General features: G+C 37.3%; 2 protein-coding genes across 3 annotated transcripts in view; one reads left to right on the forward strand and one right to left on the reverse strand.

Annotated features, from left to right (window-relative positions):
- Positions 1–408: 408 nt before the first annotated feature.
- Positions 409–12,094, forward strand: TRNT1 (tRNA nucleotidyl transferase 1). The gene is made up of 8 exons (XM_058167389.1): positions 409–552; positions 913–1,072; positions 3,306–3,499; positions 4,633–4,771; positions 5,411–5,537; positions 6,418–6,611; positions 7,379–7,632; positions 8,024–12,094. Exons 2-8 carry the CDS (start codon positions 913–915, stop codon positions 8,270–8,272), a joined length of 1,317 nt encoding a protein of 438 aa, XP_058023372.1. The 5' UTR covers positions 409–552; the 3' UTR covers positions 8,273–12,094.
- CRBN (cereblon) overlaps positions 11,953–22,483 on the reverse strand; it is a 33,859-nt gene continuing 23,328 nt past the window's right edge. Inside the window, exons 7-11 of one of the 2 annotated variants that reach the window (XM_058167388.1) lie at positions 21,367–21,451; positions 20,504–20,619; positions 19,560–19,624; positions 17,962–18,093; positions 11,953–12,091 (exon numbers count right to left, since the gene is read on the reverse strand). In XM_058167388.1, the coding sequence (XP_058023371.1) occupies positions 11,971–12,091; positions 17,962–18,093; positions 19,560–19,624; positions 20,504–20,619; positions 21,367–21,451 (519 nt within the window). In that variant the 3' untranslated portion in view covers positions 11,953–11,970. The other variant, XM_058167387.1, reaches the window with a different exon arrangement.

The following is a 22,483-nucleotide window of genomic DNA, read 5'->3' on the forward strand; positions in this document are numbered from 1 at the left end:
GAGAGCGAGAGCGAGACAGAAAGAAAGAAAGAAAGAAAGAAAGAAAGAAAGAAAGAAAGAAAGAAAGATATATATCCATATATATTAAAGATAAAGATAGCCTTAAAGATAACGACTGGAGTCCTTAAAAAGCCCGTGTCTTTCGGACCCAAGCAAAATATCTATTTAGAGAGGCCTTTTGATGCCAAGGAAAAGCCCTTGAACGCAAAAGGCCTTACTTGGGAGCCAAAGCCCTAGAAAAGCCCCGCACAGCAATAGCCGAAGCTACTCCACAAGGCGGCGAACGATCCGGCAGCCCGCTTTAAAAAAGCGCGCACGGCTGCCGAGTAAAACTGCGCAGTCTCGGGAGGGCCTCCAGACGGATAAAAGCACCGCCCACGAGTACGAGGAGGAGGAGTTGGAGTTACTCCGTCGTAGCGCCGGCCTCCTATTCGCGCTTCTGGGATTCCCACCCTTCCTTTCCCTTCATTTTTTTTCCCCCTGCAGCAATTGGCGCTGCGGGGCTGCTGGGTCCGCACGCCTAAGCCGCGGCGACCCCCCTCAAGTTCGTGGGTGAGTGAGGCCGCCCTTTCTCTCGCCTGCGCAGGCTGACCAGCAAAGGCCTTCCGAAGAGAGAGAAAAAAGGGGGGAAATGGGGCTGAAACGCCCGGCCGGTGCGGGGATTCCTTGCAGGCCGCGGAAACCGAGCGTGGCGTGAGGTGTTGTTTTTTTTTTCGGTGGCTCACTCCACCTTTGCGGCGGCCGCTATTTTTCAAAGGCCGTTCCTAGCTGTGCAAAGGGGCTTTGTCCCCACCCGCCACCCACGTAATTGCTATATTTTCCAGTCCTCTGGGGCTGTCTGCATCATGCTTTCCTTACGTGTTCATTAATTCGTGGTTTCGTTTTCGTTGTGTCTGTTTTTTTTTTTTAAAGATGTGGAGTCATTTCGTTCTTCTGGGGTGTAAAGCAGTTGAAATCCTTGCTCCCCGCAACAGAGTAGGGCTTGCCAGCTTTTGTCGGAATTTCAGAACCATGAAGATAGAGTCTCCCGACTTTAAGTCCCTGTTCACGCCAGGACTGAAAAGCATTGCAGGTACAGGTGCTTGGTTTGCTTGGGAAAGGTGGCTTGGGAGCTGAGCTGGGATGGACAACCTGTGGCCCTCCAGCTGTTTGCTTCAACATCTAGTGCCCCTTAACATTATTGGGTATGACTCTAGTTTCATGAAAAGGACTAGGGGTGACACGATAGTGTTCCAGTATCTCAGGGGTTGCCACAAAGAAGAGGGAGTCAAGCTATTCTCCAAAGCCCCTGAAGGCAGGACAAGAAGCAATAGGTGGAAACTAATCAAGGAGAAAACTAGAACTAAGGAGAAGTTTCCTTATTAGAACAATTAATCAGTGGAAAAACTTGCCTCCAGAAGTTGTAGTTGCTTCAGTACTGGAGGTTTTTAAGAAGAGATTGGGCAACCATTTGTCTGAAATGATATAGGGTTTCCTTCCTAAGCAGGGGGTTGGGCTAGAAACCTCCAAGATCCCTTCCAACTCTGTAATTATTATTAGATTGGTTTAGAATAGAATAGAATTCTTTATTAGCCAAGTGTGATTCGACACACAAGGAATTTGTCTTTGCTGCATATACATAAGTGTACATAAAAAGACAAGATACATTCATCACAAATCATAAGGTACAACACTTAATGATAGTCATAGGGTACAAATAAGCAATCAAATCATACTAGGAAACAATCAATATAAATCGTAAGGATACAAGCAACAAAGTTACAGTCATGCAGTCATAAATGGGAGGAGGTACATCATCTTCCTTGTGATGTAGTTCTGCAATACCCAGAGAAAGGCTGGTTTCTCAGCCCTGTTTATTACTAGAATTCCTGATAAATTGTGAAAAACAATAATGAACAAGAACTTGTGATTTAATACTATTAGTGCTTCTGTTTCATTATGAATAGTAATTATTTTATTCCAGTAGTAACTTCAGCAATAAAATACATCATGCTGGTGCATACCAAGATACCAACATAAACTAGTAGGTTACTCTCTTTTGCATTGGAATTATAATTAATATAACAGTCAGATTTCTTTTAACAACTGTGTTCAAAAGGCTCTATAACAGTTTTTCAACCTCCACATGTGGATGCTCACTGGAGAATTCTGGGAATTGAAGTCCACATGTCTTAAAGTATGCAGAGATTGAGAAACACTGGTCTACAATAATATCTGAATATCTTTCTCACGCATTTTAAACACAGTTTCCCCAAAAAGTACTTATCCATGGGCCACCAAGACATACACATTTCTCTCTCAAACTATCAAAACAAATTGAGATTTTTAAGAATCAAATGCAAGTTTCACTGCAGGACTGCAAACCACTCCTGCTGACTTTTCAGTTGCATTATTCATTATTTTATCCTTTTCATTCCTATCTGAGAGATGGTTATATCAAAACATTTGGACACTGTTTCCAATGCGGTGTTATGCTACTTGTAGATGTTATATTGAAGTACATTTATTTGATTTCTATTAAACTGAGATTTTCCAGAGTTTTGCTGAGGTAAATTTGGAAAAATATTTTAAAAATGCTTAATCCAGACATAAATTTACATGAAGTGTTTCATTTTACAATATGGTTTGGATTATTTGGCTGCTTTTGTGATTTGTTAGGATGTGTCTGCCTGAGTAATATCAGACATATCAAGCACATGTTTGTATCAATATTGGAAATATGGGAAGACCTAAGGCTTATTGCCCTTTTATACTTCAGTCATACAAGTGAAAATATGGACAGCTTCTGCAGTATTTGATTGGTCTTAATCCTGATCAAGACTACTCTGCATTTGGTCTAATCCACATGACTTTTTGAAAAGGAAAAAAAAATCTACAGTGCTATTCTTTTTTAAGTTAGAGCACGGAAATAAGAGATTTTTAAAAAGCTAAACTATGATTTAATTTTTCTCCATCTATGATCAAATGTCTTGCTCAGGATTGGGCACATCTGCACGAATCCATATACACACAGGCCAAAAGTTAACCAGATAGTTTATAAATAACATATTTTGTAACTGAGCCAGTGAGGTCCCATTCAATTAAATTTACAAAATTAAATTGTGAATTAAAAGTTAGGTTTAGAGCATTATCTTGGACAAATCTATCATGAGGAATTCCACATAAATCAAAAGCCATCATGCTATAATTTCTCTTACTTGGCTTCCTTCATGTACCATTTTTACTAGTAGAGTTAGTGGGACAGTCCATTTTGTCGTCTTCAGAGTTTTTTTCTCTTTACAATTTTTCCCCATTTCTATTTACAGAAATATTTGATAAAGAAAATTATGAACTAAGAATAGCAGGAGGTGCTGTAAGGGATTTACTCAGTGGAATAAAACCACAAGATGTCGATTTTGCCACTACTGCAACTCCTAGTCAGATGAAAGAAATGTTCCAGGCCATGGGAATCCGTATGATCAACAACAGAGGAGAAAAACATGGAACCATCACTGCTAGGGTAAAGGGATTTTGCAAACTTAAAACTTTTAAAATTGATAGAAAAAGTATTTTGGTAGAAGAAGAGCTTCTATAGATTCCTAAGGTTATAAAAAAATAAAGTCTAAATTGTCCTCATGTTGAGCTTGAATGCTAGCAAATATACTTAGGTTTGCTTTTTGTTATTAGTAACTAGAAAAATATAGACATTGTTGCAATGAGGCAAACTTCTTTCCCATAAGCCCACCTCATTGCTGGCTGACTATAATGTCAGCAAGTGTTGGAGAATATTAGAAAAGAAAGAAAGAGAAGTGGGCTGTATGCAGAACATGGCAATATCATCAGACTCTCTGATGATACTTGCTTGCCATGAAAGATAGCTCTACTAACACATGGGTTGGAACTGCCGCCCTCCCAATGGCTATACTTTTTCACTACGATATCTGGGAATTGCAGTAAATGCCATTTTGGAGAAGGAAGGCCTAGAACACTATACCCAAACTACAGGATCTTGAGGCACATGGGGTAGGATGAAATGCCTCTGAGTCCAGTTGTGGCTAAGTCATTGTCTCCAATCCTACAAATTAGAAGCTGAATTAACCCAAAACAATAATCAAAGCATTATGCAGTACATGTTTTTGGCATACTATGGCATTTATAACTATTTTTAAAAGTTATAAATTTGATAAACAGTTGTTACTAATTTTCAAAGAAGATAAGAAATGTACTTGAGTGCAGAAAAGATGAAAACAATTAGCTTGAATGCTGAGTGGGAAGAAATTCCAGATAGGGCATTGGGGCAAATGGAGACAGACTTGAGGGGTCTTGAGGGAAATACTGTAAAAGGAAGAGTTGTCTGTTATTTATTTTAAAAAATTATATGGCTACCCAACTGATTCAAGGTAATTCCAGGCAGCGTATGGAAATAAAACTCCAAATACAAAACCCAATAAAACCCCATCCTCAATTATAAACTATAAAAGGAAAAAAAAAGAGAGAGGGGGACAGGCAAAGGAATTTTTTCATGCAGGAAACAAAATGGATGATGGATATATTTTTTCCCCCAAAATTGCATTCTATCCATCTAATAAGAGGTTTTAAAAGGGATTCTGTTATCCAAATGAGGTGTGTTTTTTCTTTTTCTTTTTGCTGCAGCTCCATGAGGAGAACTTTGAAATTACCACACTGAGAATTGATTTGAATACTGATGGGAGACATGCAGAAGTAGAATTCACAACTGACTGGGAAAAAGATGCAGCAAGAAGAGATCTCACCATCAATTCTATGTTCCTAGGTAAGCTATTTTTCCATTTTAAAAGATGGCATGGTGGTCCTATAAATAGGGACTGTTCTCTCACCCGAATGTTCTATATCAACTTTATTGGTCCTAGGTTTAGGCCTAAGTAGGAGTTGGAACAATGGTGAAATCCATTTTTTTTTACTACCGGTTCTGTGGGCGTGGCTTGGTGGGCATGGCAGGGGAAGGATATTGCAAAATCTCCATTCCCATCCCACTCTGGGGCCAGCCAGAGTTGGTATTTGCCAGTTCTCTGAACTACTCAAAGTTTCCGCTACCGGTTCTCCGAACTGTTCAAAATTTCCACTACCAGTTCTCGAGAACCTGTCAGAACCTGCTGGATTTCACCCCTGAGTTGGAAGCTAACTGGAAAATTATCTCACATGGTGTGTACATGTAGTAACCTTAAGTTTCTGGAACGAAAAACTTGGTTCAGAAGTTAATATAAAAGTAATGTCTAATATTTTTTAATTTTGGCCTTCTAAAGTGAATGTTTCACCCTACTACCTACCATGATTGGTGGTAAACGTGCTCTGCCCTTGTTCAAATGCTAAAGATGGATGGAGTTTCAGAAAGTGCCTTTTTAAATGAAGTTCTAAGTAATTTCTGTTAAAATATATTTCATTTATTTGATAGGTTTGGATGGCACTCTTTATGATTATTTCAATGGTTATAATGATTTAAAGAACAAGAAGATCAGATTTGTAGGAGAAGCCAACCAGAGAATAAAAGAAGATTTTTTACGAATTCTACGCTATTTCCGGTAAATAGCTTTATATTTCTACATGATAAGGGCACAGGCCAGTTTGCAGAGAACTAAAGGCTCTTTTGTTTGTTCCTTAAATACACTTCACTTGGAGCTCACTTACAGAGGTGTGACTTCCTGGTTTGTGTATGGTACTCAGTATTAGTGGCATTTGGACATTAAATCTCTTCCCTTTCCACTAGACACAAGAACAGTTTTTTCCCGAATGCCATCACTCTGCTAAACAAATAATTCCCTCAGCACTGTCAAACTATTTACTAAATCTGCACTATTAATCATCTCATCATTCCCATCACCCATCTCCTTCCACTTATGATTGTAGTTTTGTTGTTGTATCCTTTCAATTTATATTTATATTGATTGTTTCCTGATTGCTTATTTGTAGCCTATGACTATCATTAAGTGTTGTATCATTAAGTGTTAAATTTGTACCCTATGACTATCATTAAGTGTTGTAAATGTTGTACCTTAATGAACATATATTTTCTTTTATGTACACTGAGAGCATATGCACCAAGACAAATTCCTTGTGTGTCCAATCACACTTGGCCAATAAAAAATTATATTCTATTCAATTTGGAGTTCAGTTTGCCTGAATATATTTCCACCATATTTATTATTCCAAGTCCTTACAGTGATCATATTGAGTTAATGTAGTGTGAATTTTGCTTGAGTGTGAACACTTTGGCCATATACTGGTATTTTATTCTGCCATCCTATCCAGTTTCAAAATTCTTGAAAATCAAGTTGTGTGTAGTGGGGTTGTAATGTGATGCCTAGAATTCCATTAAATGATTTTTTAATTTTTAATTCATTTAATTTTCATTAAATAAATTCCATTAAATGAAGATTATCAGACTGAAATTCTTTCCCTTAGATTTTATGGGAGGATAGCTGAAAAGCCTGATGACCATGATGCCCCAACTTTGGAAGCCATCAAAGAAAATGCCAAAGGTTTGGCTGGAATATCTGGCGAAAGGATTTGGACGGAATTGAAAAAAATTCTTGTTGGAAAACATGCAAATCAACTCATTCATCTGATGTATGAACTTACAGTAACTGATTATATAGGTAAAAAGCTTAATAGATGTTAATTCCTATACAGATGTGAATATTAGAGATAGAGAATATCCCAAACGTGCTTTTTCCAAAAGACAACTGGACTTCCTTGGTATTTTTTTTTCTTTGAAAATGGTTCACTTCTCATCCAAGAAGCTTTTTCAGTTCTAACTGATTGGGTGGGGATTTTATTTGGGACAACCATTACCTAGATTATTGAGAATCTCCATAGAGAGAGAGAGAATAATATTATCTGAGTAATATATCCTTGAGTAACCAGTTACATCTTTTATTTTTCAATAACGGGCATAGTAATAGACCTTCAAAGATCTTTGGAGTTCCTCAGTAAACCTGGCTTGAGAATTTTAGAAACTGAAATCTCAAAACTGCAGGGCTCCCAGATTTGGGAAGGGCATATTAACTGCTGAAATGAGTTTAATCCCTGCATTACTTAGGACAGTGTAGACATGCTATCTGGGGAATTCTGGGAGTTGAAGTCCACACAACTTTGCCAACGTTGAAAAATTAGAGCATTAGCTTTACTGTTGCTTGCAAGACCTAAAAAGCCTTGAATCTGTAGCCCTGTTCTACATTGGTTCTATAGTGGCAGGGCCCTAGAGTTTTGATTTTGCCATTACTTGTAATGATACTGTTAGCTATTCTGCTTGTCTAGCAATTCCACATATTGCTTTGTTAGTAATGTAAGTTGATTTCTTGTCACTTTCTAATAGAATAAGTTATCTTATTCTCAAAACCCTTCTTTATATGTATCCCCTCAGGATTACCTGTTAATGGGAATTTACAGGAATTTGACACAGTCTGTAAAAATGTTCAGAAGCTCTTTCCCAAACCAATGACCATTCTAACGTCATTGTTAAAGGTTCCGTGTGATCTTTCAAAACTGGATTTAAGACTGAAACTATCAAAAGATGAAAAAAACCTTGGACTATTTCTGTTGAAGCACAGGAGAGACTTGACCAAAGCTTCTGATACTTCAATGCCTCTTAAACCATACCAGGATTTCGTTTTAGATGTAAGTACAGTAAATCTGTTCTGGATAATTCTCAATTTTTGTTCAGCTTTTTATTTGATCTGTTGGAAGCCATCTTTCTCCTCATTAATTCATCTCAGATACATAAACCAGGAGTTAGGAAGAAGACTTTGAGAGCATGAATCAACCCTAACCCTTAAATACAGACTGGGGTCCCCTTTGTATGTAGCCACAAACAAACCATTTGATGAATAAGCACTGGGGAAAAAATAGAAATTCTGTACTTAATTGTTTTTAAAAATGGTGCCAAGTAAAGCTTGAACTTTAAGAAGATTGAGGATTGATCTGGTTTTGAAGTGTTTTGTCTATAAAAATAGTAACTTGACCATGAATGCTTGGTGCTCAGATTTCTCATTTTCTTGTATTTATGAAGGCAAGGGAGTCTTCTGCAACATCCAGAATCCATGAACTTCTGAAGTACCAAGGAGAAGAACAACTTCTGAAAGAAATGCAAGAGTGGTCTGTACCCTCTTTTCCTGTAACTGGTCATGACTTAAGACAAATGGGAATCTCATCAGGAAAAGACATTGGGCCCCTCCTGCAACAATTACGTGAACAGTGGAAAAAAAGTGATTACCAAATGAATAAAGAAGAACTGTTAAGCTACGTAAAGAAGGCATGAAAGCAAATAGTGATGAAACTGAACAATTTTGTATGAAGTTCCACATATTTTATTGGGTACATTTTCATTTCTCAATGTTAGGATTATTTGTATTTCAGTTCTGAAACATAAATAGGGTTGTTCTTGTATCCATCTGGTAATACACGAATAACTTTCATGTTTTTACTCAACTATTAAATACCCCCAAACTTGTATGTAGATTGACTAACTACTTTGGTTGTTCAGAAATATTATTTGGATTGGGTAACTTTAAAAAGCAAGGGAAATTTATTTAAGAAAATCCATGTTTATCCAAAAATGATTCCTATCTATTCAGTGGGGTTTACCCTTAGCAACCATGTATTATCTTGAACCTTGGAGTCAGAGTTTAGCCAGACCGGATACTCTCAAGCATTATCATTTCACTGAAACTCAAATTACATTATGGACAACAACCTCAAATACTGAAAAAAAGATTACTTGTTATTCAAAACAAGCTTTTTCTGATATTTAAATTGAGTTGGGCACTTTTTGTTCATTTTATTTTCCATGGGTCTGAAAAGATACTGAGAACTAATAAAAATGATTTTTTAAAATACAACTTATACAATGGCCCAGCTCGCCTTGTTTTTTTAACTTACAACACGTTACAAAAGCCTATAATGGTTTTATAAACTGATCCTATATGTCTTACCTAATGTTGCAAAATGAGTTACATAAACTTAGTGGGATTAGTTCTTGGCAGCATATTTAGGAATACAGTGAAAATTTTCTTACTGGGTTGATGAATTTGGATAATGACAGAAGTTTCTATCCACTAGGTGGCAACCCATAGGAGCCAATTTTATGTTACGAACAATATAGTACAGAATATATTTTGCTCGAGTGCATGCTGAAAGATCCCTGGATGATAATTAGTTCCAAATTCTAATTTCAAATTCTCTGAGGGAGATGGGCATTTTAGAAATAGGAAATATAAATAAATATGACTATTTCTTCAGTTTGGACCTCATGAGGGCTAATTTCTAATAATCTAAAATTTAATATTTAATTTGATCATAATGCTGTCGGGACACCCTCTGTAATTTAATATGTGTTTTATCCTATGTACTGTATTTTGTATTTTCTCTATCCTTGCTTCTGAAAAATTGTGCATTCCCTTAATTCTAAATCAGTCCATGAAGGACATCCATTGAGGAATATGAGCATTGGAGGGTACAACTCTAACTCTAATTAATGCATTATAGGTAGTCTTAAACTTAAAGTCATTTGTTTCATTGTCAAAGTTACAATGGCACTGAAAAATGTGATATACAACTTGATCTTGACACTTAACGACTGCCATAGCATTCCCACCATTCTGCTGGTCAGAATCCGGGTGCATGGTAACTGGCATACATTTACCATAGTGGCAGCATCTTGGGTTCACACGATCACCATTTGTGACCTTCCGAGCGGGATTCACTTAATAACTGCAATGATTCACTTAATCATGGCAAAAAAAAAAAAAGGGTAGCAAATTGGACATGACTCACTTAACAACTGCCTTGCTTAGCAGTGGAAATTCTAGTCTCACTTGTTGTCATAAGTTGAGGGCTACTAACTCTTGTAGTTCCATGATACGTTTCTGCCTCCCTTAACCTGGAAAGCTAGAGACCTGTTTGTTTTTAATTTGCTTTTCTTCTGGAATTCACTTTAGATTGCATATATTATAGGCATCCTTAGAAAGTCTGCTACCACTATGCCAGTGATGGCGAACCTTTTAGACTCCGAGTGCCCAAACTCCGTGTGCATGCCCAAACTGAAAGGTGTGTGTGGATGTGATCTTGCACATGCGCTGACATGCACATGCGCAGACATGCACGGCCATGCGCAGCCGAGACCCTGAAGACCAGCTGACTGGCGGGAGGCGGGACATCCCACCACCGGCAGCCTGGCAAGAGATAAGATGTTTTTCTTTCGTGAGCTTCTGTTTCGTCATTTGCAGGGAAACAAGCTCAGGAAAGAAAAGCCATGGAGATCTGACCTGGGGCGATGGCACGTGTGCTAGCAGAGAGGGCTCTGTGTGCCATAGGTTCGCCATCATGGCACTATGCTATTGGGATTATAGGAGTTGGCCGACATGACACTTTATCCTGCAAAAAGTTTCAGTGTATGTTGCTCTAATTAATGGAAAAGCTTGAATTTGATATTATTCAATTCTGGAATCAAAATACACAATAGATGGCATTTTGTATATGGATCACAACCTGAGAAAGCCATGCTTATGGTTAGATTGCAGGAAGATTGTTTCAAGTCTACAGTATTTATGGTCAGGGACCCCCATTTACTGACAGAAACCCAAACTAATACAAAAGTATAGTTAGAGATCTGACCACAATAGGCCAAATCATTCCTAAACTTTGCTGTATAGACTTTTGTGCTGATACGCTGTGTTTGGTTTTCGACAAACATGGCACTGCATTATGGCCAAACATCTCCACTTTGGTCTCATCGGTCCAGACATCTTGTGATTTGTGCAGATGCAACTTTGCATGCCTAAGCTGTGCTGCCATGTTTTTTAGTTTGTTTAGCAACACTTTCAAACAAACCATACTTGTTCAGTCTTTTTCTAATTGGACTGTCATGAACTTTCAACATTTAACATATTTTAGAGCAATGTCATACTGGTGGCCCATGGGCCGGATGCGTCACGTGCAGGCCACACCCACCCCAGCTGTGCAAAAAGTTGCAATATGTCACGTGACATGATTGAGTTTGACACCTGTGCTATAGAATCTTAGATGTAACTTGGGATTTTTTGCAAACTCTCTAAGCATTGCACGGTTTGATCTTGGGATGTGTTTGCTGGGATGTCCACTCTTGGGGAGATTGGCAACTGCCTTAAATGTTTTCCACTTACGAATAATTTTTCTCATTGTCGAATGATGGACTTTACATTGTTTGGAAATGGCCTTATAACTCTTTTCAGATTGATGGAGAGCAACAGTTGCTTCTCTTAAGATCACTGCTGATGTCTTTACTCTTTGGTATTGTAGTAACACACACCTCAGTGCTGGAGACCGGCAGATTCAACTTCAGCTTTTATAGACAAAGTCATGCTTTTGGATGATCAATTGACCAAGGGCACTCGATTAGTAGCTACTTAGCCTGTTCATATCTATGGAAGCAGTAAGGATGTACTTAGTTTTTTCACACATGGCTTCTCCATTTTACCTTTCTTTTTGTAAAATAAATGATGACATGGTGTAATATGTTAAGTGTTATATTTACCTACTTTTAAAGTACTGCTAAGGAGCAGGTGATTTGTATTACGGCCTGAATTTTTTGATTTTGAGTGTACAGTATTCAGCCACAGAACTGAAGCAAGAGTCAGTTTTAAACAAGCAATACTTTATGAAAACCCATGACCTATGATGAAGCTAACAAAGCAAAAACAATGAATTTCTGAAAATGAAATTCAAAAGGTAAATCGAGGTGAGGTATAAAAACATATAAGTAGAAATAGTTGGGGAAAAATAGTACTGATCAAGATTAATAGAGTTTAGATTCGATCCAAATAGAATTTATTCATGTGAAGCTCTTTAAAAAGCTGCTGGCTCCACACACAATAAAAAACGTGATTCTCTCAGCCCTTGAAATTTTATTTGTCCTGTGTTTTATTTTTTCATTTATTTGTGTCTGCAGTGGCACAGTGGTTAGAATGCAGGCTACTTCTACTAACTGCCGACTGACTGCAATTTGGCAGATTGAATCTCACCAGGCTCAAGGTTGACAGCCTTCCATCCCTCCGAGGTGGGTAAAATGAGGACCCAGATTGTTGGGGGCAATATGCTGACTCTGTAAACCAATTAGAGAGGGCTGTAAAAGTACTGTTAAGCGGTATATAAGTTAAGTGCTATTGCTATCCTGCCTTTTATTATTTTTACAAATAACTCAAGGCAGCGAACATATCTAATACGTCTTCCTCCTCCTATTTTCCCTACAACAATCACTTTGTGAGGTGAGTTGGGCTAAAAAAGATTGATTGGCTTCCAATTGGCTTTCATGGCTAAAACAGCATTAGAAAAAACTTAGTCTCCACTTTGCAGCCTGATGCCTTAATCACTTGATCCAACTGAAAAAATATTGATAGCAATATACAAAGTTATGAATTTACATGAGTCAAAAGGAAAATGCAAGTTCAATTCAGACATAGTAGTGCTATTAAGGTACTACTAGTTTGAAAATCACAACTAGAATTACCAAATGTCTGATTTAAAAATTTAATAGGAATAAATGATGTAAAAGTACTTTTTTGAAATCACAGATTTTGTTTAATTCAGTGACCATAATAAAAAAAAATTCTATTCTCATTTCATTTGGTTTTCTTCCAAGAAAAAGGTGGTTTGTTTTAAAAAAAAAAGATAAGTGACAAGCCAAATCAAAACTTTTTTTGATTCCGAAATAAATTTTCATATTTGAAATCTTATTGGTACTGCTTTTAGAAAAAAATAAAGATGCAGATATTTGTAATGCTCCCTTAGTTTTTTTGCAGTAAGCTCTCAAAGGGAAAACAATTCATTTTATTATCTGTTTAAACACCTTTAATTTCCATTTTCTCCCCTTTTCTCCAATTTTTGGAAGTCCCACAATACATATAAAACAGAGAAACTGAGCTGATAAGGGAGACCCATTTAATTGCTCTATATTGAAACTGTAAAGCATATGTCCTGCAGAATTAATTGAGAAGACAACAGCCAATTTCACAATAGCAAGATGCAGTTACTTTACAGTAACTTGAACTCATGCTTACTTAATAATTAGAATATGCTATTAGTTTATTAATCTTAAATCTATCACAAAATGAGGTGAGACACATAATAGTCAACATTAACAGAAAATTGAAAAATTACTTATTCATGATCTCAATAAATTATATGAGGGTCCAAGTATTTTTTTTTAGAAAGCCTTGCTTAAACTCATATTAAACTTAAATCGCATAAAATTTTATGCATAACTTCAATTCCTGGCCTTTATCTGTGGCCATTTTGATATAAAGACCTAACCCAGGGGTGTCAAACTCAATTTTATTGAGGGCTGCATCAAGGTTGTTTGACCTTAGGGGGCCAGGGTGGGCGTGGCCAGCTTTGCATCACTCGTGTTGGGGCGCCTGTGGTGGCCCAAGTGCAATGCCAGTGAAAAAGGGCTCCCAAGCTCCATTTTCGGTTGCGACGGCTGCCTGCAACCCTCTGCCAGTGAAAACAGAGCTCAGGATGGCTGCCTGCGACCCTCCCGAGCTCCATTTTCACTGGCAGAGGCACTGCAGGCCGGTCCTTCACTGTTTCCAGGGCAACCCCACAGGCCAGATCTAAGCACCTCACGGGCCGCATCTGGGCCTTGAGTTTGACACCCCTGGTCTAACGTAATATGCTGCAGGCTATTTGTGGGAAAACTGGAATCAATGAAAATTTGAGGCTAAAGCTCTTTCACCTTTATGCACATCATACTCAGGAACAGATCTTAGCACATTTGTGATGATCTACACACCTAGCGAGCCACTGAACCAAGACTGATAGAAAAATAGGACTTCATTCTTCCATCTGAATTGTGGTGAATAAAAGGCTTGTTCCGTATGATAAGACAGAGAACGAATAGATCTATTAAGACGAATATTCCAATGTAAGCATTACGTTTTATTCATGGCAGAAAAGTGAAGTGGGTTAAGTGTTACAGTGACTGATTTTACTAGGATCAATTATAAGGGGTTAAAATTAATTATTATGTACCACCCAGAGTCACTTTTCGTGAGATGGGCAGCTAGATAAATTTAATAAAATAAAATAATAAAAATGATACTTTTAATATGGAAAACTATAGACTGGAACTAAAAACTCAATCCTTGGCCATCAGTTTATCCATAGCAGAACAAAATTGAAGGACCCACAGCTTCAGGAACTTCACCGCTTGAAAAAGCCCACTTTAACTAAGTATGAGAAGTTACTCCTTCTTAGTTGCAATAAACCTCCAACCCATATGGCTTCTACAGAACCTACACTGAGTTACCGTGTTTCCCTGAAAATAAGACCCTGTCTTATATTTTTTTGAACCCTTTTTTTTTTGAAAAAAAGCTTGGCTTTATTTTCGGGGAGGTCTTATTATTTTGGGGCGTGTGGAGCAAGACGGGGCTCCTCTTGCTGTCTTACCTGATTTCCAGCTCTGTCTCCCTAACCCTAACCAGAGGAAAGGACAGGTACCGGCTGCGCATGCATTTAAATATTTTTGGGGAGGGCTTATTTTCAGGAACATGCTACATAGTCCATGCATATCTAGAAGTGACTAGTATTGTGATTTTGTTCAGTACAGTCTGACCCTTAAATCCAATGCTTTCAATACATTTTTATAACACAAAAAAAAAATTAAAAAATAATCTAAAATTTTCATTCAGTAAGATGCCCCTTATCTTGCTCTATTCAAAAAAAAATATCTTTTTTGCTGGTGTACATTAAAAGTCTTGATGGTGAATGACAGACACATCTTTTCAACTTATACAATAAATGCCATCATTAAAGTTAGGTATTTGCTTCAAAATAACATCTTACAAGGAAATGTGATGGGTATGTATGAAATTACCAAAACGTTTCAGCAAAGTTTTTATTTCAGCAAGGTAACTCAACACATATTATTAACAAGCTCACTACATATTCCTATGAAACAAATCTGATACCTGTGGATTTACTGAAGTGCATTCTGAAAAAAAAAACATATTAAATCTTTATTCCTTCTTTTTTGGCACCTATTTCTATAATATCTCCTGAAAACAAGAAGTTTCTATCGGAAGCATTATTAACCCACAATCCCTCAGGTTCAGATAAGAAATTACAAAGAGTAATAAGCTGTCTGCTGCTTTCCAATACCAAATATATAGCTTATGAACAACTGTTATGCCAAGTCCCTAAGACATGTAAAAAGATACATAATGCTTCAAAACGTTTAATTACAAACTTTTGTGATATGATTAACTGAAATGTGCTGGAGAGATTCAATCTCGAAAAAAATCATACCCTTTTATTATGCTGCTAGAGGCATAAACAACTAACCTACAGTTCTACTTTTTTTAAAAAGGAAGTCTGAAAATGCCAAATGGAGTGAAAATCCTGTAAAGGAGATAAAGCAAACACAAACAGCCTGGCTGGAATTCATTTTAACCAAAGAGCTGCATTCCATATATTCTCTGAGCAGCAGGCTTCAATGCGTGCTTCTACAGTAGCTAGAGCCTGATCTTAGGCAGCTGAACACTCCTTTGAGAAAACTGGGTCTCCTTGTCTTTTTAAGGCTTATTGAAGCAAATGCTAGTACCTGTAAACTATTTCATACAGGTAGCAAACAGGTATTCTAGTAAATTCACCACAATCTACAGGAAAATACCTTAAAACAGCGGGCAATAGGTTATAGCTATCATTACGCACACTTTTAAGTTATACAGTCTTCGTGTCACTTCAACTCAGCTTTTAGCTCCTCAACAACGCTAGATGTCTTCTTACATTATTAAAGAGCAGCTGTAAATCTGAACTGTTCAATTCGGCACATGCCAGAAAACATGAAATTGCCTGCGTTTTCTCGCATTCCGTTTCACATTCTGTACATCTTCAAAATATTAAATTTTTCAGGGCCTTCGGAAACAACAGTGCCTTTTTTGTGAAGTTCAAATATACAACCAGATAGATCCCAGAGGCGGAATTTAATACTTTTCTCTTCAAGACACAAACTGCTTTTAGTTTGTTCTGTGTAAAGGTGCCCAGATCAAAGGCAAAGCAGTAGAGATCTTTCTTGCCCAGATTCGTTTTCTTTTTCTGGAATTCTTGGCAGCAGAGCAGAACGGGTCAGTCCCCAGAATTTTTGAGGCGACAACTCCGTCTTGGTGGCAGTAAACTTCCAACCCATATGGCTTCCACAGATCCTACACTGAGCTATTGTCCATGCGTATCTAGAAGTGGATAGCATTTATGTTAGCCTTTATGATTGACAAATATATTTACAAGGTGGCAAAATGTTCATAACAACATATAAAGCAGAGTTCAAAATATAAATATTATAGCATTTAAAATAGGGGATTCATATGCAGGCTCATTTTCATAATGGCAGAACTGAATGTGAACAATAAAATTTCAAAAATGGCCTCAAACTACTTTGTCCAACAACTGACATTCTAATATATGGGGATTGAAAGTACTTCCCTATAAATGTCAGATTTGGTTAAACCACATATGGTTGGCACAAATTAAACATGAACTTGACTCATAAAAATTTTTATGATGGTTTAAAAAAAAATCTCTACTTAAGAGACACAAGCCAGCTCTTCTGTCTACACTTGGCACTGAGGAGATAGTTAATGAACTTTCCATTTTCTTTCTATTTACATTTTAATTCCTTGAGGACTGAGTACATGCAAGGTAGCTTCTGCTTCAATAATGGAGAAATAATGCAAAATGGCACACTGGGGGTACACAAAGCAATAAGCCTTGTATAGACTCTGTTGATTGAGGAATTTCAGATACTGGGGTCAGGGGGAAGAGCCTTCTCTGCCATGACCCCTGCCCTCTGGAATATCTTGCCTCCTGAGGCGAGATTCACCTTCATGCTTCTGGCTTTCCAGAAATGCCTTAAAATTTGGCTCTGCCAGCTGACTTAGGGCCCCAATGAGGGCACACTAATGCTGAAGGTGATTGACAGAATGAGAGACAAACATCTACTCCTGCACCATCCATGCTCTTGGTTTAAAATTTTTATTTATTTAGATGTTGTTAAAATTAATTGTAATGTTTTTTATACTTTCATATCTATCTCTAGCATTGTATCTTTCTGGTGCTTTATATCAGGGATTCCCAATCTGTGGACTGCGAAGGGTTTGCAACTGAGCTGTGGAAACAGCCGGCAAATACGCTCATACGTGTATCTTCACTTGCTAGAGCAGTGGGCGAGTGTGTGTGCTTCATTTTACATGAGCGGCAGGCATCCGTGCACGCCACTTGCGGAAATGGAAATGCACACGCATCTGCGCTTGCCGGCCACATATGTGAGCCATCCCCTTCCCACTGCTGGTTCACAAAGCCAGAAATGTTGGGGAACTCTGCTTCATATTACTGTAAGCTACCCATTCAAAATAGTGAGACAGACAGCATAAGGACCTGGGTACTTACGGGACCGCCTGCTGTTACCACACGCCTCCCACCGACCCGTACGCTCCCATAGAGAGGGACTTCTCAGGGTGCCGTCCGCCAAACAATGTCGGCTGGCGGCCCCCAGGGGAAGGGCCTTCTCTGTGGGGGCTCCCACACTCTGGAACGAACTTCCCCCGGGTTTACGCCAAATACCCGACCTTCGGACATTTCGTCGCGAACTCAAGACTCATCTTTTTATCCGCGCAGGGCTGGCTTAAATTGGGATTTTAATGTTTAAATTCATTAATTTTAAACGGGGTTTTCTTAGTATGGTAAATTTTAATTATTGGGCTAATTTAAAATAAGTTTTTTAAATCGTATTTTAAATTTGTATATTGTATTGTCGGTTTTATTATGCCTGTACACCGCCCTGAGTCCTTCGGGAGAAGGGCGGTATAAAAATCAAATAAAATAAATAAATAAATAAATAATAAACATAATAAAATATAAAATAAAATAAAAATAAAATAAAATAAAAATAAATAAATAATGAAATTAAATAAGACTTACCCAGGAAACCAACTGTGGTCTGTGGAAGATCTGCCATTCAGATTCAGGTTGCTGGCCTTGTAGACAGTAAGGGTCTCGTGCACATAGCCATGAGGATTCACATAGGCTGCCATAGGTCCACACAGGGATAAACTACAAACAATTATAAAACATGATTATGGCAAAAGCACAAAAGTGAACTATTTCTGAGAACTGTACCCCAACTAAGTATTTTCTTTAAAAGATGTATCTGCCAAGCTTGAAAAAGCCCTCAACATGTCAGTTATTACAAAAGCTAGGTATTGGCAAGAATAATGGAAGCCAAAGATAATATTTGCCATTTTGCATATTTCTGGTGTTATCCTTGTCAAATCAACTTCTATTGTTAATGTGCTATAGAATTTTTCAGAAGTAGAATAAAATTATGTTGTTTTACAAAGCTCCTCCAATTTTCATCCATGGAAGCCATCAATAGGATCATACCTGACACTTATTTCTCTGTATCATCTGCATTAGGAGAGACTAAGCAGTCTGTAACTTGGTAAGAGCCAATATTATAAGCAAGATCCCATCAAGATAAAGTATAGATAGATATGAATTCCTTTATCCAGGAATTAGTGAGCCTAGCTACCCTAGATGGATTGGAGTTATCTTTAAAGGTGGTAGTATAGAGACTGAGGTACTTCTAAACTCATGTTTATCACCTGAGGTTCAAGCAGGCTTCATTTCCCCCCAAAGATAGCTGGTTTATTAACATAATTATAAAACACAACCTCTTGGTCAAAATTAGAATTGATTTAGCAAATCCAAGAATGTACCAGTAAGAAATTTCCATGGAAAGATTGGAGATTGGCTCAGAAGCTACAAGAAGTGCAAAACATTGTATCTGGACTGTCAATGCAATTACAGAGGGTAATTGCCTCTGTCCGACAGGACCTGCACTGGATGCTAATATCCAAGCAAGCCAAGTTCAAGGAGCTCACGATGACATATCAAGCCCTATTGGCAGCCCTGAAAATGCTCCCAAAATGGCTTCAGAGCTGATTGCTTTGGGGTTGGTAACTTGGAACCTTGATACCTACAGTATATAACTTCAAGCCTAAGTGAGATACTTTCTTATAAATCTCTACAACAACTGAGATTGAGCAAGGAAAGCCTTAGCATGCCTGCTCTTGTGAATAATTCACTAGGCAGATACTCAAGGCAGGCTATTTTAGACACTGGATCCCAATTGTGGAATTCCCCCCTTCCTTAGTCAAAATTTTCACTATTAGCTTCAGATCCTAATCAAGACTTTTACTGCATTGTTTCATGTGTAGCTGTTATTTTTGTGGTCACATTTCAGTTTTAAAATCAGTAATGTTATATTGATTTAGATTTTTATTGTGTCCTGGTTAGGGCTTATTTTAATCTGAAACCTCATGACCTGAAAACAGCTAAAGGTTTTATGAATTAATATACTCAACTCCCAAACATCTGGATAATTGTTAGATAATTATTTTACATGTCTTTGTCTTTATTAAAAGGTATCCTGCTTTTTCCCCTCCAAGAAGCTTGTGATGGCATATTATGAGACCATGAAAACTTAAGAGATGTACAAAGTAACTTTAAAATCTCACCTGAATATTTCATTTTTAGTAGTTATTTCTGTATCTTGGCAATGCTTACAGCAAAGAGAGGTACACTACAAACAAAAAGGCAGATGTATAGAGAAAAAGAAAACTGGGATCAATCAGCTCAACTTTTTATTTATAAAACATTTTAGATATAAATGGCCATTCCATAATTCAAATAACACTAAGTATTTAACTACTGTATTTATTAATTTAATTTTATCCCACCTTTATTACATTAGGTAAATATACCTAAGACTCATTCCTCCTCCTGTTTTTATACAATAACCATATTAATTCTTATACTACGCAGATAATAGAGACAAACAGGGTTATATCAAGTTTAACATTTATTCAAATTTAAATCACTGCAAAATATATGTTTATATTATGGAATATATGTTCTTACCAAGACTAGAACCAGATGACTGGAAACGTATTTCAGTAAAAGTATAAATTGTTTTGTATCATTTCATTAGAATTAATATTATTATCTGGAAATGATCCAGTAATACATGGTAATTTGTGTTCCCACCCCACAGCCCCCCAACCTTTTGGTAAACTACATGCAAAATTTTGGTCTGCTCTTCCGACATACAAGCTGATAAAAGTAGCTTTTTGGTTTAATGAGAAAGGAAAGGAAATTACTCGTGTACTTGGTTCATATGTTCAAACTATCACATGAAAGCTAAACCATCATTGGGTAGAAAAGTTTAAATTGTTAATTTAAGAGCCTTATGCTGTAACTGCCATGCATATCTTCTCTGAACAGTGATCATACCTGTAAAAGCTAGAACAATTATTATTTTGAATAGTCAGGACACATTCAATATACTGGATTATTGTCTTCAGCATACATTTCACATTTAAGTCTCCTCAAAAGTAAGTCCCAATAGGATGAAACTTTTAAACATAACACGACTAAAGGAAGTTAAGACTTACTCACTCACTTTGTTCATAATATCTAGTTCACAGCGCAGTCGCTGAACAGCACTACCAATTTTAAGCAGCTGAATTCGCAAAACATCATCAATTGGTAGGCATGCTGCAACTCTATATGAAAAATCTGGAAAAAAAACAAGGTTCATTCTCAGAGAGACTTAAACAAGCTACATTTAGGCAGAGTATTAAAAATAAACTCTCACTATTCACAATTAACTTCTCTTAACTTCAGATCAGCTGGAAGAAATCAGACTGCTTTCTCCAGGAAGATATTAACTATGCTTAGTTTTATTACAGTTTGCATTCTATAAATGTAATAATATCTCAAGGAATAATATCATTATAATAATAAACAAGCAGATCTGCAATTTTGGCAGTGTGACACTACTGCTCTTCTCATACAACTCTATAAAGCCTACATACAGCAAATTAGGGCAAATGTATAATAATAACCAAGTTAAAGAAAGGAATGACAAATTGGAATTTACAGTGATAGTTCTTGTTTATTACAGCATTGTCATCTGCACAGCTACATAAAGCTGTCCATTCTTCGATGTGATTTCCCATATTAATGGAAATATACATTGTAACTCGACAACTATAAGCTGCAACACACAAGATACTGCAAGTGGTTTGCCACACAAGACTGTAACGTGTAGCTCTGTTGATGTTTCCTTGATGTTTTTCTAACAACTTGGGTAGGTGGGTGCATTTTACCTCTTTATATAAAGGTCACAGAAAATATACAGAGCTGCAGAAGGCTGCTCTGTAACTCATTTGTGATGTAGGATCAGTTAACTAATAAACTAACAAACTGATTTGATGAAGACTATTACCAACAATACAACTCATTATTTAATAAATAATGTACCTATTGGGTTTGCTGGAAGTGATTCATCTTTAAGATTTTCATCCCACTCATGAAGCTGTTGCTTGACTCGTTCCATCAAGGTTTCCTTGTGTTATAAGAAAAACCTAATTTAAACATAAAAACTTCTTTTTTTGTTAACAAAATAAGAAAAAAGGATTTGTTGAGAAAAAATGTTTCTCATTAGAACTGCAGTTTAAGCTCCTTAAAATTAAAATGCTATATTTTGAACATTGGGAGAAATATTAACAAACAACATTAAGATGAATTATTCACCAGCAATAAAGACCACCTCCTTCCTTGTTTGAAAAATTCAGGGCGGAGAGCTTTGCCCCTCTTCCAATTACTTGACACAAATCTCTACTGTATGTATACAAAGGTTCTCCTCCATTGATAGACTAGAGATGAAGTTGGTACTTGTTCATGAAGAGGATAAAATGAGTGGGTGAAACACTAGCATAGCTGCTAGTCCACAGATCTTAACAATGTCTTGAAATGATTTTTTTTCACCAGAAACTAGAATTCATGAACTTATTCCAAGCCTTTATATGCCAAATACAAGTAGACTAACAATTAGCTCAGAATGAAAAGCGAAACGGAAATAGTGGCAATTTAATGCAATATAGATTATAACTCTACCAACAGAAGGAGTTTCATTTGCTGAAGACACCTTATTTTATTTATTACCGTATTTTTCGAACTATTAGACACATCTAAATTTAGAGGAGGAGGAAAAGAAGGAAAAAATAGTTTTTGGCCTCCAAACGTCGGATTTTCGCCCTCCCAGGCCTCCCGAAACGCTCTGCAGTGCTCCCCACTGCCTGCTTTTGCCAAAACCAGGCAAAAGCCAAAAATGGGCTCATTTTTGGGTTCCAAAGCCCTTTGCGCATTGTGTTTTCACCTTCCCAGCCCCCAGAAGCACTCTGCAGTGCTCTGCATGGCCCATTTTCACCAAAAACGCACCCATTTTTGGCCTGCATAGTGTTTCTGGGGGGGGGCGGGGAGGGTGAAAACATGAAAACGCAAAAGCACGGAGGGTTCAGGAGGCCAAAAACACCTGTATTCGGTCTATAATTGGGAAATTGGGATGATCCAAGTGAGAGGGAGGAGGCACGTCTTG

This window comes from Ahaetulla prasina, chromosome 2 (genome assembly GCF_028640845.1).
Source record: "Ahaetulla prasina isolate Xishuangbanna chromosome 2, ASM2864084v1, whole genome shotgun sequence".
NCBI classification, from domain to species: domain Eukaryota; kingdom Metazoa; phylum Chordata; class Lepidosauria; order Squamata; family Colubridae; genus Ahaetulla; species Ahaetulla prasina.